The sequence below is a fragment of the Peromyscus leucopus genome, chromosome 1, assembly GCF_004664715.2.
Source record: "Peromyscus leucopus breed LL Stock chromosome 1, UCI_PerLeu_2.1, whole genome shotgun sequence".
Classification (NCBI taxonomy): domain Eukaryota; kingdom Metazoa; phylum Chordata; class Mammalia; order Rodentia; family Cricetidae; genus Peromyscus; species Peromyscus leucopus.
Genome location: NC_051063.1, coordinates 41,436,637 through 41,461,892, shown reverse-complemented (window position 1 = coordinate 41,461,892; position 25,256 = coordinate 41,436,637). Strand labels below are relative to the sequence as shown.

Here is a 25,256-nt window from a genome sequence, read left to right as displayed (position 1 = left end):
ATGAACTTACACCTTCCTTGGACCACCTTTACTGTGCTCAGCTCCAAGAACAGATTAACACTAGAGCAACAGAGACGGACGGTGGGCGGACGGGCGGGCGGGAGGGTTTCTGCATCCCTCTGGGATCTGGAAGGCTCAGCAGAGTCCAGCCAGGGCCTCAGTGGAAGCGGTACTTTCTGGCTGGCTTGAGGTTGATGTACGTGGCCTTCATCTCCTCGGCCTCAGGGTTCCGTACATCTTTGAATCGCTCCCCTTTGGTGCTTACTACTTGGTTGTCAATGTATCGGATCAGCTTCTTGGGGGCCTGTCAGGCAATCAGGCAATGAATGAATGATTGAAACGGTGGTCAGTACCCCTCAGTCCACACCCCCAACTGCATCCAAGCCTCTCACCTCCTTGGGAGCCATGGGCCGGTGGGTCTTCTGATCCTCTGCACTATCCACCATCATGTACCTGCCAAAAACTGGCTGGATGAAGTGTCTGCCACCTGGGAAGACCCTCCAGGGTCCAGCCCAGCCCAGCCCAGCCCAGGCTTACTTTTGAAGGATGAAGGACTTCAGTTCATCCTTCTGGGGGCCTCTGAGGCGCCTGGGCAAGTCCTGCAGATACAGGAGACCTGTTCTAGGCCCAGTGGCCACAGGAGGGGAAACAGATGGGGACAGGGAGGGGTGGGTGCTTATCGAGAAGGCATCTCGGAGCCGAGGTTGCTGGGGGCGGGGAGGATACCTGATCTGGGCCGTCCCAGCCTGGAGGCCCCTCTTCTTTGCCCTCTACCAGCATCTGTACAGCTTCTTCCAAGTCCCCCCGAGCTTTGGCCAACACCCACTGGGCCTGCTCCACAGAACAGGTAGGGAATACCTCCAGGAGTGCATCTACTCCCGGCAGAAGCTCTTCCTCAGCACCAGCTGCCTGTGGGCACGGATGTTCACGGTGGGCCCACTCCTTCCTTTCCTACCCCAAGGTCCCTCGTGGGTCCCCCCTTCTACCAACCTCATCTTGGGTGTCCCCAGCAGCAGCAGAAGACCTGGTCTCTTCTTTGAGCTTTTCGGGTTGCCTCAGGGTCTCTGGAAAAATGGGCACCTGACCTTGGACACAGGAGCTCTGTGGGTGCAGGTTCTCTTCAAGAGGCAGAGAGGGTATCGGATTTGCCAGGGCTTGGGGTGGGGGTGGGAATCCTCCAAATGCCACATGCCCAAACTCACCTTTGTTCCTAGCATCACTGAGCTGCACCGAGAGCTTCTGCATCATGTCCCCTATTATGCCCCTGAAAGGCAAAGAAGGTTGTGAGGTGACCACCCTGTCCCAACCCCAGCCAGCCGGCCCCACCTCTTTCTGCCCCAGCCAGGCCCTACCTGGGGATGTGCGCAAAGCCAGGCACATAAGCCTCCATCATCTCTGTGAAGGCATCCATATCAAAGTTCTCCTCAGAGGGTCCTGAGGGGCCCAGGTCCTCCAGGACCCCAAGCACATAGGAGAAGATGACCTCATCCAAGCCACTGCAGAAAAGAACAAGTTTACTGGTAGGACTCTGGATATTTCCAGCATCCCCACCCAATCTGACCAGTCCTCAGTTTCATGGGTGCCCATGGGTCAGCTTGGTCCTTGAGGCCAGAGTATCTCCTTCCAACTCCGTTGGCTTTGGTTTTCGAGCAGTCCAGAATAGATGATAGACACAGTATGAGAGTGAAGACCATCTAAGCAAATAAAACTCAGCTCTCCCCCACAGGCAGGAGAGATGGCTCAGTAGTTAAGAGCATTTGCAGTTCTTTCGAGGACCCGAGTTCAGTTCCCAGCACCCGGGTGAAGTAGCTCACAGCTGCCTGTTCTTCCAGCTCCCTGGTCTCTGACTCCCTCTTCTGGCCTCGTGGCACCCGCACACACACAGACATAAGTGATCTTGAAAACATAAGCTGGGGTTGGAGAGATGGCTTGGTGGTTAAGAATGCTTGCTATTCTTTTTGTTTGTTTGTTTGGTTGGTTTTAGTTTTTTGAGACAGGGTTTCTTTGTGTAGCCTTGGCTGTCCTGATACTCACTCTGTAGACCAGGCTGGCCTCAAACTCAGAGATCTGCCTGCCTCTGCCTGGGATTAAAGGCATGCACCACCACCACCCAGCGAGTGTTGGCATTCTTGCAGAGGACCTGGTTCAGTTCCACCTCAGAACCAGGTTAAACACTTTGTAAACCACCTTGTCACTGGCCAGTGCCCAGAGCATTATCTGCAACACTCCCTGAGAACTTGGCCTGACCCTTCAGGAGGAGCAGCCCTTACCTGACGTCCGCCTCCGGGAGGTGTGTCTGCACGAAAGCAAGGAGAGCTGAACTGACGATCCTCTCCAGCTCCATGCTGTCACTTCTGAAGGACACACGACAGAATTGCCAGGTCTCTGGCCGGCTCCACCCACTGGGCCAGGGGGCGGCCCCCTCTCCCTTCTGAGGTTGGACCAGCTATGGATGCTGCCCTCCCGGCTCCTGCAAGCAGAGTCCCTCCCTTGGCCACCCACTTCTACCTCCTCCAGCCCCAGACAGGGGACAGCACTGTCTCTAAACGCCTTCCAAAGGGAGCTGTGCCCCTCCCCCAGCTCCTGTGGAAAGAAGAGTCACATGCTTCCTGGCTAAGGAATCTCATCACTGAAGGGGTTATTTGGCCCCCAACTCCACTCACAAGGGGCCCCATTGTCCAGCCTCATAAGGAAGAAGGTCGCAGGACCAAGCACAGCCCTTCCCCCATCCATGGTAGGCCACCCACCCTTTGTACAAAGGGACTTTTTTTCTGGTTCTGGAGCCTATATAGAGGGGAAATCCTACATGGGATTCTCTCCTCTTGCCCAGGCCCTGCCTTTCCAGCAGCCTGGACCATGAAGACCTCTGTCATCCTCCGGCCCATGGAGCTCCACACAGTCCGACCCTCACACTCTTCTACCTCACCACTCCCCCTCCCTCGCTCTGCCCCATGCCCTTGCTGTTCCTGATCGTGCTGGCTCTCTTATCCTTTGGTGGGTCCTAGTGCCTAGGAAGATGTCTGCATTCAGCAAGTGCTAGGTAAACACTTTCCGGCTTAATTCATCTACCAGCTTTTTAAAAAGATTTATTAGCTGGACGGTGGTGGTGGTGCACGCCTTTAATCTCAGCAGAGGCAGAGGCAGGTGGATCTCTGGGAGTTTGAGGCCAGCCTGGTCTACAGAGCGAATTCCAGGACAGCCAGGGCTTCTCAGGGGAGAAAAAAAAAAGGATTTTTAAAAAATGTTCTGTGTATGAGTGTTTGCCTCATAGGCACAAAGGTACATGCTCAGGGAGGTCAGAAGAGGACTCCAGATCTACTAGAAGTGGAGTTATAGGCCACCGTGTGGGTACTGGGAACTGACCCTGTGTCCACTGCAAAAGCATCAAGTGCTCTTTACTGCCCAGCCAGATCTCCAGCCCTCATCTCCATGCTTTTGACTCCCCCACACTCTCCTTGGGAATCAGGAATGGGCAGATGGCAAGAATGGTTCAAGACTCAGAGAACCAAATGTCAGCCAGTCCTCTCCTTTGGAACTTCAGAATCCAGCTACCCCAAACTCACATCCTCCTCACATCCCCCCCCCCCACACACACACACATCCCACTCACTCAGCCACCACGTCTGAAACTTGGAACTCCCCTTGATTTTGCCCTCTCTCACCCTTCTCCAGACCCAAACAATCAACCAAGTCCTGTTGAATATCCATCTTTTCCCTACTTTCTCAGGCTAAGGTTACCTGCTACTTTTCAGGTTTTAGTCTACTGAGGTCGAACCATGTAACGCCCCAATTTAACTCGGACACTTCCTGTCTGGTTCGCCACCTCTGTCTCCTGAGCGCCCAGCCTCTGGTGTTCTCTCCTTTCTCAGGTATTTCTTCCTCGGTCCCTGCCTCTGCTCCCTTTCTGCTGCACTCTGATTCTCCTGGCTCTGCCGCTTCCTCTCTGCAGGGTCTCATCTGGGCCCATCCTTCTGTACCAACTGTCTGTCACCAACTCTCAAATGCTCAGTCTTCTAGTGCAGCCTCTGAGCTACCACCCGGCACCTCTCCCTCCCTGACACCACCATATAAAAGCATACAGCATGTCCCAAAGTACCATCCCTTCAAGTATTCTCCTCCTCCAGGACTATCCTCCCCAAATGAGTATCCAGACACAGCTGCTCCAGCTACCAATCTAGGAATTAACCATGACACTCCTCTACCCCATGCTTCCCATCAGCCAATTAGTTACCAAATCCTGACTTTTTTTTTTTTTTTTTTTTTTAAATTTCAAGACAGGGTTTCTCTGTGTAGCCCTGGCTGTCCTGGATCCTGCTCTGTAGACCAGGCTGGCCTCGAACTACCTGGCTCTGCCTCCCAAGTGCTGGGATTAAAGGCATGTGCCACCATGGCCTGGGAAATCCTGATTATTCTTGAACACGTCTACTTTGTGTGTGACTATAGTGTGGGCGCATGGGTGGTCTTGCTACTGCAGTGTGTGTGGAGCCCGAGCTTGACATCAGGCTGTCTACCGCCATTGCTTCTCCACCCTTTCTCCATAGTTCTGGCTGTCCTGGAACTCTCTGTGCAGACCACAATGATCTTGAACTCACAGAGATCCTCCTGCCTCTGCCTCCCGAGTGCTGGGATTAAAGGCGTGAGCTTTGTTTTTTGAGACAAGAACTCTTGATGAACCTAGAGCTTTCGGCTTTTCTGGCTGGCCATGGCCCTCCTGTCTTGACCCCCAGTGCTGGAGTCACAGCTTTGGGCCACCAGACCTGCTGTGTGTGTATGTTTTTGAAGCAGCATTTCTCTATTCAGCCCTGGCTGTCCTGGAGTTTACTATGTATACTAGTATGGCTTTGAACTCACAGTGATCCTCCTGCCTCTGTTTGAGATTAAAGGCAGGCACTATTGCGCCTAGCTGTACCTGTTTTTAGTCTTGTTTGTTTTGCTTTGGTCTTTAATGTGGCGTTGGGGATCTGAACTCAGGTCCTCATGCTCGCCCAGCACACATTTTCCCCCACGGCAGCATCTCCCCAGCCCACGCCTCACTTCTTCCCGTGGCCTCCACGTGGCACTATTGCCCACAGGAGCTTCCTGACACATCTCCCTCCCTGCCACCATCTCTCCCCCAGCAACCCCTTCTCCTCAGCACAGCTGTATGAGCTACTTAAAATCCAGTTGTGGGGGCTGGAGAGATGATTCAGTGGTTAAAGTACTTACTGCTTTATCAGAGTACCAGAGTTTGTATGTCAGCACCCACACCAGGAGGCACCAATAGGATCTGACATCCCTTTCCGGCCTACACACACACAAATAAATCTTTTTTAAAAACTCTGATGTGGAGGCACATACCTTTAATCCCAGCACTCAGCAAGCAGAGGCAGGTGGATCTCTGTGAACTGAGGCCAGCCTGGTCTACATTGTGAGATCCAGGCCAGTTAGTGCTATATAGTGAGATCCTGTCTCAAAAACAAACAAACAAACACATAAATAAATATCAAACTTAACAGTGACTTCCTATTACCTTTCCAGAAAGGCCAGAGCCTTTTCGTGGCCTTCGATTTGGGGCCTTTCCCCACCTATTTTTCTCCAGCTCATCTCTCCTCTCTATCCTGGCTTGCTTTCAGTGTGTCAACATTCAAGTCCAGACTTTTTGGAACTGGTCTACTCACCCCTACCTAAGACCCTCCTTACGGAATGCACCTTTGCTTCCTTGTTTAGCAGGACTTTTCACAGATATAACTGATGCAGTATTTGGACAATGCTTAATGTGCCTTCCAGTTGTTTCATGAAGGCCAAGAGGACTCTCCTCTTTCTCTCTTCCCTTCCACATTGCTCCAGCCTGGTTTATTCACCAGTGTGCACTCAACACCTGTGGGAACTAGGACTCAGAGAATCAAATTGCTCCCCTCTGCATAGGTGATGAGTAAAACCCAGTGACGCAGACCCAGAACGGATCTGCCAGGGTCCCCCGAGTGAACTGCAGTAGTTGGATCTAAGTTCAGGACTGGGGGTGTGGCTCAGTGCTACAGCACTGGGATGTGTGGGGCCCTCAGTTGGATTCCCGGCAATTCCCCAGTGTCAATTTAGGGGGAACTCTGGGGACGAGGGTTATCAAGACTTCCACTTGGGTGGGACTAGTTACTTGGTCCCTTCAGTGATAAGACAGAGTGGCCGTGACAGCACCCAAGTGACTTTGGGAAGGAGGACTGAGCAACTCCAGTCTCTCAGGAGATGACCTCCCTCCCCCCGCCCTTAGCCACAGGCCACAGTGCAGGACAGAACACCTAAGCCCAGGCATTCTAGCCCCCATCATGCAACTCCCCCGAAAAGGTAGCCCCTCCAGAGACCTACCCCACCCTCACACCCTGACTGTTGACAGTGGCCTGGGACAATCTGCAGGGAAAAAGACACTTGGCTGCTGTATAAAAGCCCAGTTTCTAGGGAAGCTTTTTCGGGGATATATGTGTCGCTTCTAGGTTTCTAACCAAGGTGTAGGGGCTACAGAGTTGTTATTGGGAAATTCCTCCAGGTCTTCAAAGGAAAAGCTTCCTCCTTTGAGGTTCTGTGGCTGGCTGTTCTCTAAGGGACCCCACCATCTCTCCCCCTGCTTTTGGACTGACCAAACATGGTTCAGATTTCACAGCTTGCCACATCTCTCTTCCCACCCTTCCCTCTCCTCCCAGCTTTCCCTGATGTCCTTCCTGTTTGGGAGCACCTACTATTTCCTCCCCATAGTTCCTGAGCTGGGGAGACCTGAACGACTAAATTGGCTTCCTAAGTCAACCTGAGGATTTCCATGAGACTTTTCTAGTTCCAGATACAACCCATGGAACCTATTACTTCTTGAACGGAGATCACTATTTAGTGGTACCCATGAAATGTGGCAATCACTGTACCTCGAGTCCCGCTGAAATGCCTCTGATGGGCCACAGAGCACTGGCTGTTCTTGCAGAAGAACAAGTTTGATTTTGATTCCCAGCACCCACATAGCTCACAACTGTCCATAACTGCAGTCCCCGAGGAAACAACACTCTTTTTTGACCTCTGAGGGTACCAGGCATGCACATGGTACACAGACATACATGCAAGCAAATGGTAATATCTAGGAAATTAAATAGATGGAAAAACATTTAAAAAAAAACCACCTGTATTGATGGTTTAAAACAGGGTCTACTGACTGCATGTGAAGCACTGTATTAACTTCCTAATCTTCATAACAGCCTTAAAATGTGGATAATACTATTGTGCCCATTACCTGAAAGGAAATGAAGGCACTGAGATTTTGAGCAACTTTCCCAAGGTCACAGGGTAGGTTAATGGCAGATTCAGACACAGGCAGCCTGGCTTCAGAAACTTCTATTACTACACGCCACCTCTCATGATGCCAGTGGTGTGGCCCAGACCTGTGCTCTGGGCCTCTCCTGCCTCGCAAGCAGTCTTACCTACATCAGAATCTTTGCTTGATCCCTCTCCCTGCTCCAAACCTCTTTCCCTCTGCCTCTGCAAACACCATTCCGCGGGGCGCACTTTCTCTGTACAGCCAACTAACTCAGCTACCCACCCTGGATGCCCTGGGATGGCTTAAGAGACTCCCAGAGGACTAGATATTGGCCTGCACCTTTCAGACACTCTATTAGAGGATGCGGGGCTGGAGGAACCCTCTGGGCAACTTAGACTAGGGTAAGGAGAGCCATGCTACTCCCTCGGAGTGGAGAAGCACTAAATGCAGATTGAGAGCAGGCCACGTGAACGCGGAATTCCTGGGAAGCAAGGTGGGAAGGGGAGCTAAGGGGTCTAGCCCAAGGGGTCTAGCCCAAAGGTCTTCACTACTTCTCCCAGGCCCTTGTATAAAGTAATGATGCAGCATAATGGAAGCCCTGGAAAATATTATTTCACCCTGATCCCCACGTCAGGTCTTAGAGGTAGGTACCAAGGGCATTGTGGGGAACAAGGGATCCCACCATCTACAGTCAGGCAGTTGCACAAACCCTGAGAGGTGAGCACAGGAAGTGGGATCTCCCTGATGGCCGACCCTTGAAGCAAGAGCTTTTTATAACTGTTAGCAGGGCACTCATAAGCGTCCAGAATAGGGGGCCTGAGGACACAGGGATTCAGTAGCCGCCTTGGGAGGGGGTGAGTCACATGACAAGATAGGCCTGAACAAGCTAGATGGTCCTCGATACAGGCCATGAGGGACAATTAGAGAAAGGGGTCCGGCCGACCCCCTCCCGAGCGCTAGGAGGGGTACCCTGTGTCAATGCTCTGCGCGACCTCCTAGCCCTAGACCCGGGGCTGGAGGGGAAATCACCTGCTCCGTTAGGCGCCGCCGGCGACTTGTCCCGCGCGATGCAGTTCTTATCCCTTAGCCCCGCCAACAAGATCAAAGGCGGGGCCCAGAGCTGTTCCTTTTTGGAAGACGCTGTGGTGGCCATTTTTGAGAAGGGCAGTTTGCCCGTGCCAGGGCGGGGCTGCTTTCCCCATTCTCGGTGTCTTAGCGTCTTGGACCGGCTCCCCCGGCGGCCATTTTTGTTTTGGGTAGAGAGGCATGACTGACATGTTCTCTTTTGTCCGCTAGAGGTCCCGAACCTCTCGGTATTTATTCCTGAAAGAACCCAGGATTTTCCTGCCCGCTTTATTTCCTCGCCCTCGGACCCTCAGCTGAAAATCCTATAGATCCCCTTTCTTCTTCCTTGTCTCCTGCCTCTCTTCAGTCTCTGTGGCTCCCCGACTGGATGTGGTGTCTCCTATTACAAGATCTAATGATCTCCCCCAAATTCCAGCATCTCCCCCTTCACGTGCGGTCTGGCTTCAAGCCCTGTCACTCAGCCAGCTCTTGGGGCCTGAATCCCAGGACCTTATGTACCCCTCCCCTTTGTCCTTATCCATGTCTCCCCAAGAGTAAGGTGGCTCACAGGGTCTTCGGATGAGCATTAAATGCTTGGAGTGAGGATAGACCTGAACCCAGATCCGAGATGGCTTGCGACCTCCTGCGCACCCAGTGCCCCCTTGCCTACACCGGCAGGGCTGATAATCTAGAAGAGACAGAGCAGCTCCATCAGGACCTAGTAAGTAAGGCCTCCGCTTCTGCTTTCTGTCCCTGCTACCTCTGCTTCCCTAATGCTCTGTGGGGAAGCCCACAAGCATGCCTTCTTTTGAACCCCCAAAAAAGGGTGCCAAGAACCACTTCCAATGGTCGACCGGCCCATCCCAGGCTGCAAGGAGACGCCTCCTTTCAGTGCCAGCCGGGTGCCGGGGGCCCAGGAGCTGTGGCTAGCCTCTAGAAACTCGGTCCCACAGAGAAAGTCCCAGCCCTTCCCCTAGACACTGAGGTAGTGCCAAGACACGGAGAAAGAGATTCCTGCCCTCCCTTCCTTCCCGTGGCCCTCACCACGGGCTCCCTCCTCCCCGAGGGTGGGTGGCCGCTGAGACCCCAGGGGAAGGAGAGGCCAGAGGGAGGAACACACTTGGCTTCTCCTGTAAAAGCGCTGCCGCTGCCAGCCTGGCGCTGCTAGGGTTAATAAGAGGTGGGTGACAGCCAAAGGGACCCCTGCCAGCTCTCCCCTTGGGTCCCCTTCCTCCCCCTTCACCCATTGCACAATGCCGATGACTGCTCACTTCTCACCACCCCCATTCCCGGAACTTACAGGTTTCCTCAGCAGGGCTGCTTTGAGTTCTGACCCAAGACCCCTGCAGCCACCCCAAGGTTGTGCCTTCCTCCTCCTCAACTCCCATTCTCGATTCTTGATTGGCTATCATGTGTAGCTAGCCAGCAGGAAGAGCACCCTGAATTCTCAGGCAAGAACTGTACCCAAGGGTTCTAGGGGAGTCCCTCTATTCCTGACTCAGACTGTGCAGATGGGTCAGGTTCTGTGGCCCCCGGACAGAAGGCTGGGCAGAGGGAGGGACTACCACGGACAAAATGTCAGGCGGCATTTCCATGAAGCTCCAGAGCAGAGGTTCTCACCCTTCCTAATGCTGCGATCCTTCAATACAGTTCCTCATGCTGTGGTGACCCCAACCATAAAATGATTTCAGTACCACTTCACTGCTGTAACTTTGCTACTGTTATGACTCGTAATGTAAATATCTGTGTTTTCCAAAGGTCTTAGGCAACCCCTGCGAGAGGGGGCCATTCGACCCTCCATCAGGGTCACGACCCACAGGCTGAGAACTTCCAATCTAGAAGCCCATCTGCTAGAGATTCCACAGCTAACCGGACCTTGCCCATAGTTCCTGGTTTTATGTCCCCTAAGTTCTTACTTTCCCTTCCCCAAGATGGGAGCCAACTCCACCAGAGTGCTGCCTTAGGGGGAGGGCGGGGAGCCCACGTGTGGCCTCCTCCCTCCTCTTCCCTAAGATGTAGGGGACGGGCCTCCTTGGCTGACAGAAAAGACTAGGACCCTATGCATATATATGGGGATGTTTGTAGTTCCCCAGCCCCCTGCCGCAGAACCAGGAATCAGGTTTGAGTTCAGCATCAGGGCAAGAGGTTCCTGGCATGGAGAACGGCAAAAGAACCAGAAGGCTGGCTCCGGGAGTGGGAGGAGGGCTCCGACACTGAAAGAAGGAAGGGGACACTGGGAAGAATGCACTGGAGCAGGGCTGTCCCTGGCTCTGGCTTGAGGTCAGAAAGGGCTCTCTGGGCAGCAAACAGCATGCCTGGCCCTCCCACACCTTCCTCCTTTCTCAGAAGAGCCTGCATGGATGGGCGGGGCTCCGGGGCAGGGTGAGGGCCTACTTAAGGAGCGCCACACAGTTGGGTATTGCAGATCCAGCCCCAGGGATGCCAGAGAAGAGGCTCTGTGGGTAAGTGCTGCTCCTTTCCCTGGATTCAGCGGGACTGTGGGAGGGTGACTCCTGCCTGAGTCTGCTGGGTTGACTTTCCTCTCCAGGGACGTGAGGATAGCACCCAGCTGTCCCTTAACTCTCCAGAAACTGGAAGTGCATTTCCGGGAAGCCTTCCTCCTCCACTCAGCTGTCCCAAACACTCAAGACCTTCATTCGAGTGGGCGATTTTCTGGAGCTAATCCTCCTGAGTGGCTGTCTTGGAGATCCCCCTTAGCTAAGGAAGCTGCTTTAACTACAGACACATGCCCTTGTCAGATGCAAATTTTGGCTTTCCCCCCTGACTCTCCCCCCTCTCACCCCTATACCCACCCACCAAGGACACATCTGGGCCGGTGATGAAAGGGCCCACAGCAATGTCCACACTCTGACCGCTCCCCTCACGCTTGACTCCAGTTCTTGTCCATTTCTCTAGCTGTGGGATCCCATTTTCAGCTCCAAGCTCAGCATCCCACCACTGAGGGGGTAGGAAGTATTCTGAGATCCTAGGCTACATCCTGGAACTCAATTTGTCCATGTTGGGATTGGGGGAACGTTTACAGAAGAGGACCAATGAGATGGCTCCAGGTACTTACCACAAAACCTGGTGCCCCTGCCTGAACCCCACAGGGTGGAATGGAAAACCCACCCAACCTCACATGCCCTGTGTGTGCAGACACACACACACACACACACACCACACACACACACACACACACACACACACACACACACACACACTAAATGTTAAAAACAATTCACAGAAGAGAGCTTTGGAGGGCAGCATCCAGGCTGAGAGAACATTGGCCACCTGGCTCTGAGAACTGAATTCCATAGGCTGTGAGTTCTAGCAAATGCCCTAGGGACTCAGTTCTGGTGCCCGGCTGTGCTATTCCATCAATACCAAAGCTATGGAGGAAACCAGGGGGTTCTCACTTACAGCTGCCCAGCAGGTGCCCCTAGAGGCTCCTTGACGGAACCCTTTAATAACACTGACTTGGGATACTCTTCTGCTGAAAGGCTTCAGTAGCTTCCCAACCGAATCGTCCCCCCTCACCCCTGTCTTTCTCTCTGAGACAGGATACCTATAGCTCAGGATACCTATATAGCCAGGGATAACCTTGAACTACTAACCTTCCTGCCTCTACCTCCCAAGCGTTTACAGACATACTCCATTCTCTCTGGCCTATATCTGTTTGCTGTCAGTGTTCCAGAAGGCCTTCCATTTAGCTTTCAGGGCTGATCTTCCATGGCTCTCTCATGGATGAGAACCTGCTGCTTCCTGCTGATGCTGATGCTGCCACCCCTGCTGTCTCCTTGGGTACCTCTTCCCCATCCCTCTCTAGCAGAGTCCTATTTGTCCTTTGGAGCCTCTTTCAACTTCCCAACAGTGCACAGATCCCCCATGCTCCTTCCTTCCCAGCAGGAACAGATTCATAAGCCCCTTACCCCGGTATGCATACCCAGTGTTCTCCACATGATAGTTCCCCCAATAAACATGCCTTGCATTTTTTGCATGTGTCTCACGTATGAAGAGGAAGTTTGAACTAGAGATTAAAGTCAGTCAGTTTACATTCTCATTTTGTAATCTATATAGGACCATGTCAGACTGTTTCCTCATGTGTAAATGGAAATAATGATTATATCCACATCAAATATTTTTTTTTTTTTGTGAATAAAGTTTTGTGAGCATAAACTTTGATAAGTTGATAAATGTCTGCACAGGCTTTGGCCTAACACCTGGCATAGAGCAAGCCCTCAGAAGTGTGAGAGACTATGGATCTTGTTCTGTTCCTTTAAAAGAGACTTTATTTATTTGTGTGTGTGTGTGTGTGTGTGTGTGTGCGTGTGTGTGTGTGTGTAGGTAGGTGTATGTGTGCTATAGCACGCGTGTGGAGGTCAGAAGACAACTTGGGGGAGTTGGTTCCCTCCTATCGTGTGGGTCCCAGGTACTGAACTCAGGTCATCAGGCTCGGCCTCAAGCACCTTTACTGGCTGAACCGTCTCTCTCTCTTTTCCGAGACAGGGTTTCTCTGTGTAGCTTTGCGCCTTTCCTGGAACTCGCTTTTGTAGACCAAGCTGGCTTCGAACTCACAGAGTTCCACCTGCCTCTGCCTCCCAAGCGCTGGGATTAAAGGCGTGCGCCACCACTGTCCAGCTTGGCTGAACCATCTTGCTAGTGTCTTGCTCATTTTTTTTTCTAAGTAGAATGGGTATTATCCAATGGTAAGGGCAATTACCAAATGAAGTGGGCCTTGAAATTTGTCTGTCAGTCCTTGCTGTGTGATGGGCTCCACACCTGATCCTTGGATTGAGTGATGCTAGGGCAAGGCCAGGAGAAGGCAGCTGTGAGCTCAGGGCTTGTTTGCTCAGGTCCTCCCAGGAGCTGGGAGTTCTGTATTCCCACTCCCATGTGACCTTGGATGAATATCCTCTTGTAATCTCGGAGTCCTGACAGAAGGTAAATTGAGCCAGGGAGCCTTGAAGAGCAAATGAACTGTAAGGTCTCAGGCAGTCCGGGTGTTTTATGAGTCCTGTGCTTTAAGAATGAGGTTCAAAGAGATCGAACAAGGAGTCATTCAGCTCCCTACAGGGCTGGCAGTGGAGAAGCTGGTGCTGGGCTCTGCTGAGTGGCAACATCTGTCTCTGAAACCCTGTAGTAGGGTCTTCCTCCTTCTGTATGCTGGGAGAGAAGTTCCCAACCAGCTCCCAAATCATGACATGGAGACTTATTATTAGTTATGAATGCTCGGCCTTAGCTTAGGCTTATCCCACTAGCTCTTATAACTTAATTTAACCTGTTTCTCTTCATCTACGTTTTGCCTCAGGCTTTTTACCTTTCTTACCTTCTGTACGTCCTACTTTCCTGCTTCCTCTGGGTCTGACTGCCGGCTGCTGCCTTGCCGGCCCCGGCATCTCCCTCTCTTTCTCCCCTGTTCTCTTCTCTCCCCTCTCAAGCCCAGATTCCTCCTCCTTCTTAGTCTCTGTGCCTGCCAGCCCTGTGTATCCCTCCTCTGCCTAGCTATGGGCCACTCAGCTTTTTATTAGACCAATCAGGTGCCTTAGGCCCGCAAGGTGAAACAGCAATATATCTTTACATAGTTAAACAAATGCAGCATAAACTAATGACATCTTTGCCTAGTTAAACAGATAGTCCACAACAGGATATTTTTTATTTTTGCATTCATACACACACACACACACACACACACACACACACACACACACACACGGCATACATACTTATGGAAGTCAGAGAACAGTTTTTGGTAAGTAGTTCTCTCCTTCCACCATGTAGATTCTGGGGCTAGAACTCTGAAGGCAAACAATCCTACCTGATAAACTGTATCCCCAGCCTCTGATTTTATCTACCTCTATTTTGTGTGTATGAGTGTTTTGTGCACCATATGTATGTCTAATGCCCTCCAACACCAGAAGAGGCATTGGATCCCCTGGGCTCTCTTTCCTCCAACTCTTTTTTCAGGACAGAGTCTTACTGTGTATCCTCAGCTGGCCTACACCTCCTATGTAGGACCCAGCTGGCCTAGAACCCATAGAGATCTAGCTCCCAAGTATTGGGATTACAGGCATGTGTCTCCACAGTGGGCTCAAATCACGCTTTGAAACAAATGGGGTTTTCACATAAACGGTGAGCCCCACACCAACACAACATGTTCTCTGCACTCTGCTCCTTTCCCCTCTCCTGCCCTCTGTCTTGGTCCAGACACTTGAAGCCTTTTACCCCCACCCCCACCTCCACCCCCATAGCTGATGATCTGCCCTGTTCAGTAAACATGCCTCCCTATGGCTTTCACTTATGCCCTGTAATTGCCCCTGGCTTCACAGTTCCAGGAAAGCCAGAGCTACACAGAGAAACTCTGTCTCGAAAAAACAAACAAAAAATTATATTCCTTTTTCTCCCAAATCCCTTCCATTGTTTCCATTTTTTCTTTTTATTAAAACTTTTACTTTTGTTTTTTTCCCAGACAGGGTTTCTCTGTGTAGCTTTGAACTCACTCTATAATACCATGCTGGCCTCCATCTCACAGAGATCCCCCTGCCTCTGCTTCCTGAGTGCTAGGATTAAAGGTGTGTGCTGCCATGTCCAGCTTTTTGCCAGAGGCTTTTTGTTTTTGTTTTTGACATTTTGCTTATTTTTATTCATCTATTTAGTGTGTGCATGTGCGCGCACGTATACCAATAGGACCTGAATTCTAACCTCAACACCCACGTAAAAAGCCGGGCATAATGTTCCATGCCGGTCATCCCAGCACTGGAGTGTGGGAAGAGGAAGAAGATGGCTGGTTCCCTCTGGTTCTAGCCTATCAGTAAGCCCCAGGTTCCAGGGAGAAACATTGTTTCAAAAAAAGGAAGGAAGGAAGGAAGGAAGGAAGGTAGAAAGATAGATAGAAAGATAGAAAGAAAGAAAGAAAGGGTGGAGCTGGAGAGATGGCTCAGTGGTTAAGGACACTGATTTTTCTTCCAGGGGACTTAGGTTCAATTCTCAGCATCCACCTGGCAGCCCACAACTGAACTCCAAGATCTGACACGGCTCACAGCATATGCTGCTTTTTTTTTTTTTTTTTAATGATTTATTTAAGAACAGTGAGTTTGAGGCCAGCCTGGTGTACAAAGCGAGTTCCGGGACTGCCAGGGGCTGCTATACAAAGATACCCTATCTTGGGGGCTGGAGAGATAGATCAGTGGTTAAGAGCACTGGCTGCCCTTCCAGAGGACCTGGGTTCAATTCCCAGCACCCACATGGCAGCTCATATCTGTCTGTAACTCAGTTCCCAGGGAACCTGACACCCTCACATCAATGCACATAAAATAAAATTAAATAAACTATATATAAAAAAGAAACGGGGTTAGGGATTTAGCTCAGTGGCAGAGCGCCAAGGCCCTGGGTTCGGTCCTCAGCTCCAGAAAAAAATAAAATAAAATAAAATAAATGCATTAAAGAATGACATTCCTCTAAACATCTAGGTAGCCTAACCTTATGTGTTTTACAGCTGTGATAATTGAGGGGCTCAGAGAGGCGACACGTGGCTCTGAACCTAGCTCGCAGGTGACACTTCCCAGCTACTCCCACACTCCAAAACCACCCTAGGTCTCTGGATAGTGAGTCCAGGCAGACACGTCTGGAAGACTGTCAACCGCACACTGCAGAGGTGCTGAGGAGCAGGCCTGGGGGTCAGGGTGCACACGGAGTAAAGGCTCGAGTTACAAGATGGCAAAATGCCCACTTCCGAGCAGAAAAACGATCTCGCAGTGGACACTGGACTTCACTCACTTCTTTACTTCCCCTTCCAAGCTGGGGAGATGGGGTGCTGCAGTACGAGGGAGAGAGGAAGTGGGGTCCACACAGACTGCTAAGGAGGGAGAGGAGAAGCAGCCAGGTGCTGCTTTCACCCCAAGACCCTCTGGACCGAAACCCCTTCTCTCCTTTCCCGCACCGTCTAGCAATAACTCAAAACAAATCATAGTGCGGGGACAGAAGAGCTGGGGGCGGGGGGAGGCAGGGGCGCAGGCGCGGGGAGGAGCTCAGCGCAGACCTTGCTTTTTCTTGGGGCGGTTACCCTGCACCGCCTCCGGAGCGGCCCGGCTGTCCCCGCTGTCGCCATCGCCGCCACCAGCCGGCCGGCGCAGCACGCGCCGCGCCACGCGGTATTCGGGCTCGCCCACGCGCGGCGCGGCCCGCAGCAGGAACTGGCCGCCGCGCTGGGTGACGCGCACGTCGGTGCGTGGGTAGGTGCCGTACACGCGCCGCAGCTGGCGGCGCAGCGCATCTGGCAGCGGCAGGGGCGGCCCCCGGGTGCGCTCCACGCGTCCCCAGCGCAGCTGCAGCTGCAGGCTGCTGCCCTCGGGCCACGGCACCCAGCGCTCGCCCTCGGGCGCAGGCTGGGAGGGTGCAGGCGCGCCGGCCGCGGGGAACGACGAGCCGAGGGTCGCGGCACCCGGCGGCGGGAAGGCCCACCAGGGCGGCGTGGAGGCCAGCGCCGCACCCGCACCATGGAAACAGTGGAATTCACGCGGGGCCGGCCGGCTGCAGAAGTTGTGGGTCTGGATGGGCGGCAGCAGCAGAGGGGCGGGCAGGTAGGTGTAGGCAAAGGGCTGCAGCCGAGGCCAGACGCCCTCCCCAGGCGGCAGGCAGACGTAGGAGTACATGGCCTGAACCTCAGGCGGCGAGCATTTTTACTGGGTCCAGACCTGTGGTGGATGGATACATAATTCTCAACCATCATATGTCGCTGGACCCCCGGCTCTGGTTCATGGCCTGGGTCTTGCTTGACTGTCTGATAGCTTTGAGAAACCTTTCCAGAGTCAGGCGTTCAGCTCCCCACCTCCATATCTGTTATTCCAGGGCTGGGCATGTAGGTCTGTCAACAGAGTGCCTAATATATACAAAGCCCAGGGTTCTAGCCCACCACACACATAAACCGGGTGTGGTGGACCCTGCCCGTCGTCGTCGTCCCAGGACCCCTGGAGCAGAGTCAGGAAGACCAGGAATTCAGGGTCATCCTGTTTGAGAACAGCCTGGGCTACAAGAGACCCTGTCTCAAAACAAACAACCCCTCTGGTGTCCAAGCTTTTCGAGCCCCAGCCCTGATGTGCCTTCCCGTTAAACTGTCCATTCACTTGCCTCCTCCAGCCTAGTGGGATTGTTCTCCAGCCCTTGGCAGAGTCAGAACAGTCCAGAACGGAGCTTCTCTCTGCTGCTTTTCAGTTGTGTTTTTCCCCTCCATGCCTGCCACAGCCACACCTCCCTGTTACTAGGCAAAGAGAAACACCTTGAGCTGACTAGGAGACAGCCAGTCTGTGGGAGTAGGAACTAGGGCCCAGAGACTCCAAGGTGGAGGCAGTGGCCTGGGCGCACAGATGCATGCCTCAGAACATTGAACACCCCCATCCCTTTTTAATAAAGTCCCAGCACCTACATGGTGGCTCACAGCCGCCTGCAACTCCAGGGTTAGGGAATCAGACCTCTAAGGATTCCTACATGCGTGTATCGCACAAATTCTTGCAAGCAAACTTATAACACTAATAAAATAATAATCTTAAGAGAGTATTCTGGATTACATGTGAACCCAATGTAATTATAAGGACTTCACACATGGAAGAGGGAGGTCAGTCATACTGATGCCATCCAGAAAAGACTTTACCCACTAGAAAGAGTGAGACGAGAATCAACCGCAGAAGCCTGCAGAAGGAAACCCAGTCCTATTAGCCAACACCTTCCTATTAGCCAGTAGGACCCATTTCAGACTTTCAACCTCCACAGCTGTTAAATTTGTCTTGTCCTAAGCTGTTTCACTTTCAGTTTGTCATGGCACCAAAGGACTCCTCTTTATATAGCGTATAATGTATGTAGCTTTGCCCCTCTATAACCAGCAGCTGAGGAATACCCAGGGTTACCCATGGGTTGATCTCACCCCAGCCTAGAAATGAGTGACAGGCCACATGGACAGGCCAGCTTTTCTACCTGTTTGTACTTCTTCAGGGGTATTGTCTTCCCTGGTTGGTGAACATGTCAAACCAAGCTCAAGTTGAGACTGAGAAGATGAAGAACCTGAGTTTTATTACTGGCGCCTTCATGCTTTGCCAGTCTGGGGAGTTTTTAGGCACAATGAGGGAAATAGGGGTCAAGCTGTGAGTCAGTGTCTATTCACTCTGATTCTAGAAATACCCTGCATATTTTCGGGATGCTACACTTTTTTCTTTACAAAATATTTATTCATTGGGGCTGGAGAGATGGCTCAGCAGTTAAGAGCACTGGCTGCTCTTCCAGAAGACCCAAATTCAATTCCCAGCCACCACATAGTGGCTGGTAACCATCTATAATGAGATCTGGTGCCCTCTTCTGGCATGCAGGCAGAATACTATATACATAATAAATAAATAAATTAAAAAAAATATTCATTTAATGTCATGTGTATGTGTGTGCACCTGAGTATATGTCTGTGCATTGTGTGTGTGCAGGAGCCCATGGAGATCAGAAGGGAGTTCAATCCTCTGGGGCTGGAGCTACCTATGGATAGTTGTGAGCTGTCATGTGGGTGCTGGGAATTGAATCTGGGTCCTCTGGAAGAATAGGCAGTGCTCTTAACCACTAAGTTATCCAGCCCCCTCCCTCCATTTTGAAACAGGGTCTAGGTGTGCAGTTTTGGTTGACTTGGAACTCTTTATAATTTATAATTTTTTAAATGTATGTGTGTATATGTGCATATGCATACATATGTTCAGATACCCTTGTCTCTGTGTGTGTATGTTTACATGTGGCCTTGGGGGCCAGAAGAGTGTGAGATCCTCCTGGAGCTGGAGTTTCAGTCAGCTGTGAGCCATATGATGTGGGTGCTGAGAACTGAACTCTCCTGTAAGAGCAGCAAGCACTCTTAATGACTGAGCTGCCTCTAAAGCCCCTCCCCTTAAGATTTATTTATTTATTTATTTGCTTATTGATTGATTGATTTGGTTTTTTGAGATAGAGTTTCTCTTTGTAGCCCTGTGTTGCTGGACTTTGCTTTGGGTCACCAGCACACACACACACACACACACACACACACACACAAAGACACAGATTATAAAAGCTCAGCCTTAGCTTAGGCTTGTTTCTAACTAGCTCTTTTTTTAAAAGATTTATTTATTTATTATGTATACAGTGTTCTGTCTGCATATACACCCGCAGGCCAGAAGAGGGCACCAGATTTCATTATGGATGGTTGTGAGCCACCATGTGGTTGCCGGGAATTGAACTCAGGACCTCTGGAAGAACAGCCAGTGCTCTTAACCGCTGAGCCATCTCTCCAGCCCCTAACTAGCTCTTATAACTTAAATTAACCCGTATTTTTAAATCTATGCTCTTCCACGTGCTCATCACGTCATCTCCATTTTGTCCATCCTGCTTTCTACTTGTCTGGCTGGTGACTCCACTTTTCTTCTTGCCAGAGCTCTCTGTCCAGAAATCCCTGATATACATGTCTAACTATTGGCTATTTAGCTTTTTATTAAACCAATCACAGTGACATGTCTTTACACAGCATAATAAATATCTCACAACAGCTCCGACTGTCCTGGAACTCATTCTAGACCAGGCCAACCTTGAACTCACAAGAAATCCGCTTGCCTCTGCCTCCTGAGTGCTGGGATTAAAGGCATGCACTACCATGCCCAGCAGATTTTCTTTTTATTATTATATGGATATATGTGTGGAAGGATATATCCACGTGAGTACAGGTGGCTATGGAGGCCAGAAAAAAGGTGTCAGATTCCCTGGATCTGAGGTTACAGGCACTTGTGAGCTTCCTGTCATGGGAAGTAGGAACTGAACATAGGTCCTCTGAAAGAGCAGATTGTGCACCTTTTTTTTTTTCTTCTTTGTTGAGATAGGGTTCTCTGGAGCTCTGGCTGTCCTGGAACTCTCTCTGTAGACCAGGCTGTCCTCAAACTCAGTGTTAGAACTAAAGGTGTATGCCACCATGCTCAGCTGAAGCACACATTTACCATAAAATAACTCTCTATTTCATATAACTGTGAATATGTATTACTCTCACTGGTTTAATAATAAGCTGATTGGCCAGTAACCAGGCAGGAAGTATAGGCAGGACAACCAAACTAGGAGAATGATGGGAGAGGCGGGGTCAGAGGAGATGCCAGCCACTGAGGAAGCAGGATTGTAGAAAATGAGGTGACAAGCCATGAGCCACGTGGCAAAGCATAGATAAGAAATATGGGTTAATTTAAATGGAAGAGTTAGTAACAAGCCTGAGCTATCCGCCAATCATTTATAATTTATGTTAAGTCTCCAAGTCGGCTATTTGGGAGCAGGCAGTGGGGACAGGAAAGTCCGCCTACACACACTCTTAACTGTTGAACCATCTCTCCAGCACCCTGTACTCTTGTCTGGTGGATGGAAACATTTTCTTTCCCCAAGATAGAAATCTGAAAGGATTGCAGGGTTGGGATTTGGGGTGGGGTGGGGGACTCAGTCACTGAATGTGGACTTAGAAGAAATGAAGAGACAGAAAGAACTTAGCATTTTGATAATGGTGTATGAATCACAGTCTCACAGTTACCCAGAACAATAAATTCCTTTTTGTTTAAGCTGATTTAAAGGTCATGTCTGGCCTGTAGGGACACATGCAGGCAGAATACTGTATATATAATTGTAGCTAAAGTTTTCCTGCCTGGCCCACAGTCAGGACAAATCTTTGTCACCCGCCAGTCCCACAGCCACTCAGACCCAACCAAGTAAACACAGAGACTTATATTGCTTACAAACTGTATGGCTGTGGCAGGCTTCTTGCTAACTGTTCTTATAACTTAAATTAATCCATTTCCATAAATCTATACCTTGCCACGTGGCTCGTGGCTTACCGGTGTCTTCACATGCTTCATGTCATGGTGGCGGCTGGCAGTGTCTCTCTTTCGCCTTCCTGTTCTTTCTTTTCTCCTCTCTGTTAGTCCCACCTATATTTCCTGCCTGGCCACTGGCCAATCAGTGTTTTATTTATTGACCAATCAGAGCAACACATTTGCCATACAGAACATCCCACAGCACATAATAAATAAGTAAATAAATAAATATTTTTTTAAAAAAAAGACCCCTTTAAAAGGAAAAAACCTTCCTTCCCTTTCCCTCTTCCTCTTTGTGAGGTTGTGTGCACCTGTTTTCCTTTCTCTCCTTTTCTCTCTCTTTCCCTCTCCCCTCCCTCTTTCTGTTGCCCCCCCACACACACACTTAATAAAACTTTCCATGTGGATGCCATGCCTGCATAGCGTGAGTAACTTTCCACCGGGCCACGCCGCCACTTCTGCATGGGCACCTCACCAGCCTGGGTGTACCTTGGTTCAAACCCGCCCCAAACCTGCCCCTGCCTTCATAACAGTAGAGCCTAGAACGGGGAGGTGGGAGGCCTAGGAGAGAATTTCAGGACACTGCTTGTGTGCCATGTCTCTTAGGTTCAAGGACTGAAGGAGTCTGGCAAGGGATTTGGTCTCCAGCATCGCAGCCACTGATCTCATTGCCTACATTCCTGGGGCTGGAAGGACTCAAGGTCATTCCTGCTGGGTCACTTTTCAAAGCTGGTCTTGTCCCTCCTCTCCAAGATGGTTAAAGAAAGACTCAAGGTTTGCTTTGAAGTGAAAGTGTCCACTAGGGTCTGGAGAGATGGCTCAGAGGTTAAGAGCACTGGCTCCTCTTCAGAGGTCCTGAGTTCAATTCCCAGCAACTACATGGTGGCTCACAACCATCTGTAATGAGATCTGGCTCCCTCTTCTGGCCTGAAGGCATATATCCAGGCAGAATACTGTATACATTGTGGTGGTGGTGCATGCCTTTAATCTCAGCACACACTCGAGAGGCAGAGTCAGGCGGATCTCTGTGAGTTTGAGAGCTCGTTCGGATCTACAGAACGAGCTTGAGGACAGGCTGCAAAACTACAAGAAATTAACTCGCTAAAAGGTATAAATTGGAAAACAATAAAAAAAAGCCCTTTGCTAAGTGAGGCCCCCACATGGTGGCCTACAACGTCTGTAATTGCAGTCCCAGGAGATCTGACACCCTGTCCTGTCTTCTGTGGGCTCTAGGTAGGGACATGGTACACTCATACAATAATACAATAAATTGAAAAAAATGTGTTTAAAGTTAGAGCTGGGCATGGTGGGTGGGTACAGAGGGCACCCTCAGACCAGTCTGCCCACCTCAGGCTGAGCAGCAGTGAACTGAGGAGCTGGAGCGCCCATTAGCCCTGAAATTCCTCCGTGGTCACAGTCTTCTTCCTGGCAGCCTGCTCTCCCTTCCCCATCTCCTCTGGTCTCTGTAGAAGTAGAGATCAGGCTTAACTTCCTATGGGCGCTCACAGGAGACAGTGCCACGCATCCCACATCAGACCCACTGAATGAGCTCCCTTGTTGCCTGGGATGATAATGTCAAGGTAGAGCAGAGGAGGGTGCGTTACTCAGAGCCTTAGTGGGCGGGTTGACATAAGAGAGCTGGCGGTCAGCTCTGGGATCCGTCACCACTCGAAGCCGTGGCTCCCGAAGGCTGCTTGGATCTGGTTAGTGAGGGTCCCAGGCGTGGTTAGTGAGGGTCCCAGGCGTGGTTAGTGAGGGTCCCAGGCGTGGTTAGTGAGGGTCCCAGGCGTGGTTAGTGAGGGTCCCAGGCGTGGTTAGTGAGGGTCCCAGGCGTGGTTAGTGAGGGTCCCAGGCGTGGTTAGTGAGGGACCCAGGCGTGAAGCGGAAGCAGTTGGAGTGGTTCCAGGGGCAGAGGCAAACCAGCATGGCTCGCTGGCCGGTGTTCCTGGAGCAGACCTGGGAGAAGCTGTTACTCGCAGCTCCGGCTTTCGTTGCCATTGAGAAGCCTGTTCTAATTCTTATTACTACCACTACAAAGAGGTCAGGCGGCATGGTTGTGGGCTGATCGCCCAGTGCCTGTGTCTAATATCCCCTGGCTTCCGTGATCTGATTCCTCACCGGGCTCACAATCCAGCCTTAGATAGTCCCTGGTCACGACTCAGCTGGACCTTAAGGCGGCGCTAAACGCTTATCCCAGGGAAGGGGAGGAGAGCGTCCCCAAGAGAAACTGTTTTTTTTTTTTTTTTTTTTTTTTTTTTTTTTTTTTTTTTTTTAATTATTTACTAATTTTATGTGTATTGGTATTTTGCCTGCATGTATGCCTGTGGGAGGGTGTTAGACCCTCTGGAACTGGAGTTACAGACAGTTGTGAGCTGCCCTGTGGGTGCTGGGATCTGAACCTGGGTCCTCTCTGAAAGAACAGCCAGAGCTCTTAACCACTGAGCCATCTCTCCAGCCTGAGAAACTTTTTATTTGAGCTGAAATGGCAGGTAAAAGAGAGGGGATAAATCAGTCAGGAGTCCAGGCAACCTGTTTGCTGATGCCCATTTTCTTTTGGGTCCCTAAGGGCAAGAGCCCACGACAAACATGGCAGCGACAGCCTCAGGCGCGGTCACCTGCCCGAGCTGCGATCTGGAGAGCAGTGCGGAGCCAATCGCTGGCAAGGGGCGGAGGGAGAGACCCGGGAAGCCCGAGGCTGCTAGCGCGCAGGCGCACTGGCTGGCACCTGGCTCCCCGCAGCCGCGGAATTAGGCATCCCCTGCCAGGATTGCGGTGAGCTGCTGGCCCGCGGCCCGGGCGAGGGGTCAGGAACCGGCCAGACTCGGGGGCCGATCCGCTACAGACGACAAGCCTGAGGGTGGGTCGGGAACGGTTTGCGGAGTGAGAGTCACCGGGACAGTTTGCGGGGTTCCTTGCGGTGTCAGAGTGTGGATGGGAAAATTCTGGGGTCAGGAGGAGTTCGGTTCAAGGGGCAAGCGGTGGAAAGGGGATGCGGTGTCCAGATTGCCCCCAGAGGAATATGAGTTCGTGGATGCGATGGTTCAGGCCGGGATCTACTCATTGACCCAGTGGCCCTTAACCCTGGTGGCACAGTAGAGCCGCTTGGGAAGCTTGAAAAAATTATGCTGGGCATCACGTCCAGAGACCCCAATTTAGTGGCCTGGGTGAGGCCTGAGCCTTGGTGCTTGAGAGTTAAAATCAAGTGGTTTTTAATGTGCAAACGTAAGGAGAACCACTACACATGTTTCTGAGTAAAAAGCTCCTCGGTTGATTCCCAATTCCTCGGGGACTTAAGAAGTGGCCTGTGATTCTGAGATGAATCAGTGACATTTTCGTGCCACCACAGAATTCTGAGAAGGAGGGAGGACGTCCCTCTCGCGATGGGGGAAGGCAACCTGTTAGTTTGCGGGAGAGCACAGGGCCCCGCAACAGCTCTCCCCGGGCTACACCGGCTGTGAAGAGACAGAACAGTCTGAGACAGGGAGATAGAGGCAACAGTCCGGTCAGCTGCGTGCTGAGAGAATGATGCGCCTCATACTGGCTTTTCTATTACGATTTGAACTTCCACCTGTTCATTTGATACCTCCCCCCACCCAAAAAACAAACAAACAAAAAATAACCAGGCAGGAAATAGATTTGCTCTCTCCACAGATGTGGGATAAACTCCGATGACCAGGTGGTAATGATGTTCAGCCTTGACCTAGTACTGCACGTTACTTAGCAGCTTTCCCTACAGTGGTCTCTACAGACTCCGGCCTCCATCTGGAGGGAGCGGGAAGCCACACCCACCCGCCTTGTGATGGTCTACTTTCCAGGCCCAGCCTGCGGTCTCGGTTTCCTCCCCCAGTTCCATCAGCAGCCCCTACTTAGGCTCACCAGGGGTTGCTGGGAGTTGCTTGTCTTTCCTGTTCTTTATCTCCCAGGAACCTCGGAGAGTGAACTGCTAAGGGAGAGATTTTGCAAGTTGCCAGAGGGCTCCTAAAAACAGAAATGCTTCTGTGGTCTCCTACCCCTCCATCTCTATAAGATTGTGTTGGAGGCTTAGGAAAGAAACGCCTTCTAGTAAAAGATTGCCCCTTTTACTGCCTGGA

General features: G+C 51.3%; 3 protein-coding genes across 10 annotated transcripts in view; 1 reads left to right on the top strand and 2 right to left on the bottom strand.

Moving 5' to 3' along the window:
* Positions 1-6: 6 nt before the first annotated feature.
* Cuedc2 (CUE domain containing 2) lies at positions 7-8,423 on the bottom strand. 5 transcript variants are annotated; one of them, XM_028874711.2, is made up of 10 exons: positions 8,297-8,420; positions 5,206-5,284; positions 2,271-2,354; positions 1,353-1,496; positions 1,203-1,264; positions 991-1,118; positions 727-909; positions 538-599; positions 393-453; positions 7-304 (listed from the first exon to the last, which is right to left on the bottom strand). In XM_028874711.2, the coding sequence occupies exons 3-10, from the start codon at positions 2,342-2,344 to the stop codon at positions 158-160; spliced, it is 861 nt and encodes a 286-aa protein (XP_028730544.1). In that variant the 5' UTR covers positions 2,345-2,354; positions 5,206-5,284; positions 8,297-8,420; the 3' UTR covers positions 7-157. The 5 variants fall into 5 exon arrangements, with proteins under 5 accessions (XP_028730544.1, XP_037062330.1, XP_028730546.1 ...); XM_037206435.1 differs by lacking the exon at positions 5,206-5,284 and having other exon boundaries at positions 2,271-2,351; positions 8,297-8,423; XM_028874713.2 differs by lacking the exon at positions 5,206-5,284 and having other exon boundaries at positions 991-1,064; positions 8,297-8,416.
* A 2,338-nt stretch (positions 8,424-10,761) lies between these two features.
* Mfsd13a (major facilitator superfamily domain containing 13A) overlaps positions 10,762-25,256 on the top strand; it is a 33,322-nt gene continuing 18,827 nt past the window's right edge. The window contains exon 1 of one of the 4 annotated variants that reach the window (XM_037206397.1): positions 10,762-10,794. The gene's annotated coding sequence lies outside the window, so the exon portion shown is untranslated. Of the gene's footprint in view, positions 10,795-22,817; positions 22,869-23,834; positions 24,023-25,256 lie in introns of those variants that run through there. The other 3 variants (XM_037206404.1, XM_028874699.2, XM_037206394.1) reach the window with 3 other exon arrangements.
* Positions 15,710-17,563, bottom strand: C1H10orf95 (chromosome 1 C10orf95 homolog). The gene has a single exon (XM_028874635.2). It carries the CDS (start codon positions 16,978-16,980, stop codon positions 16,357-16,359), a length of 624 nt encoding a protein of 207 aa, XP_028730468.1. The 5' UTR covers positions 16,981-17,563; the 3' UTR covers positions 15,710-16,356.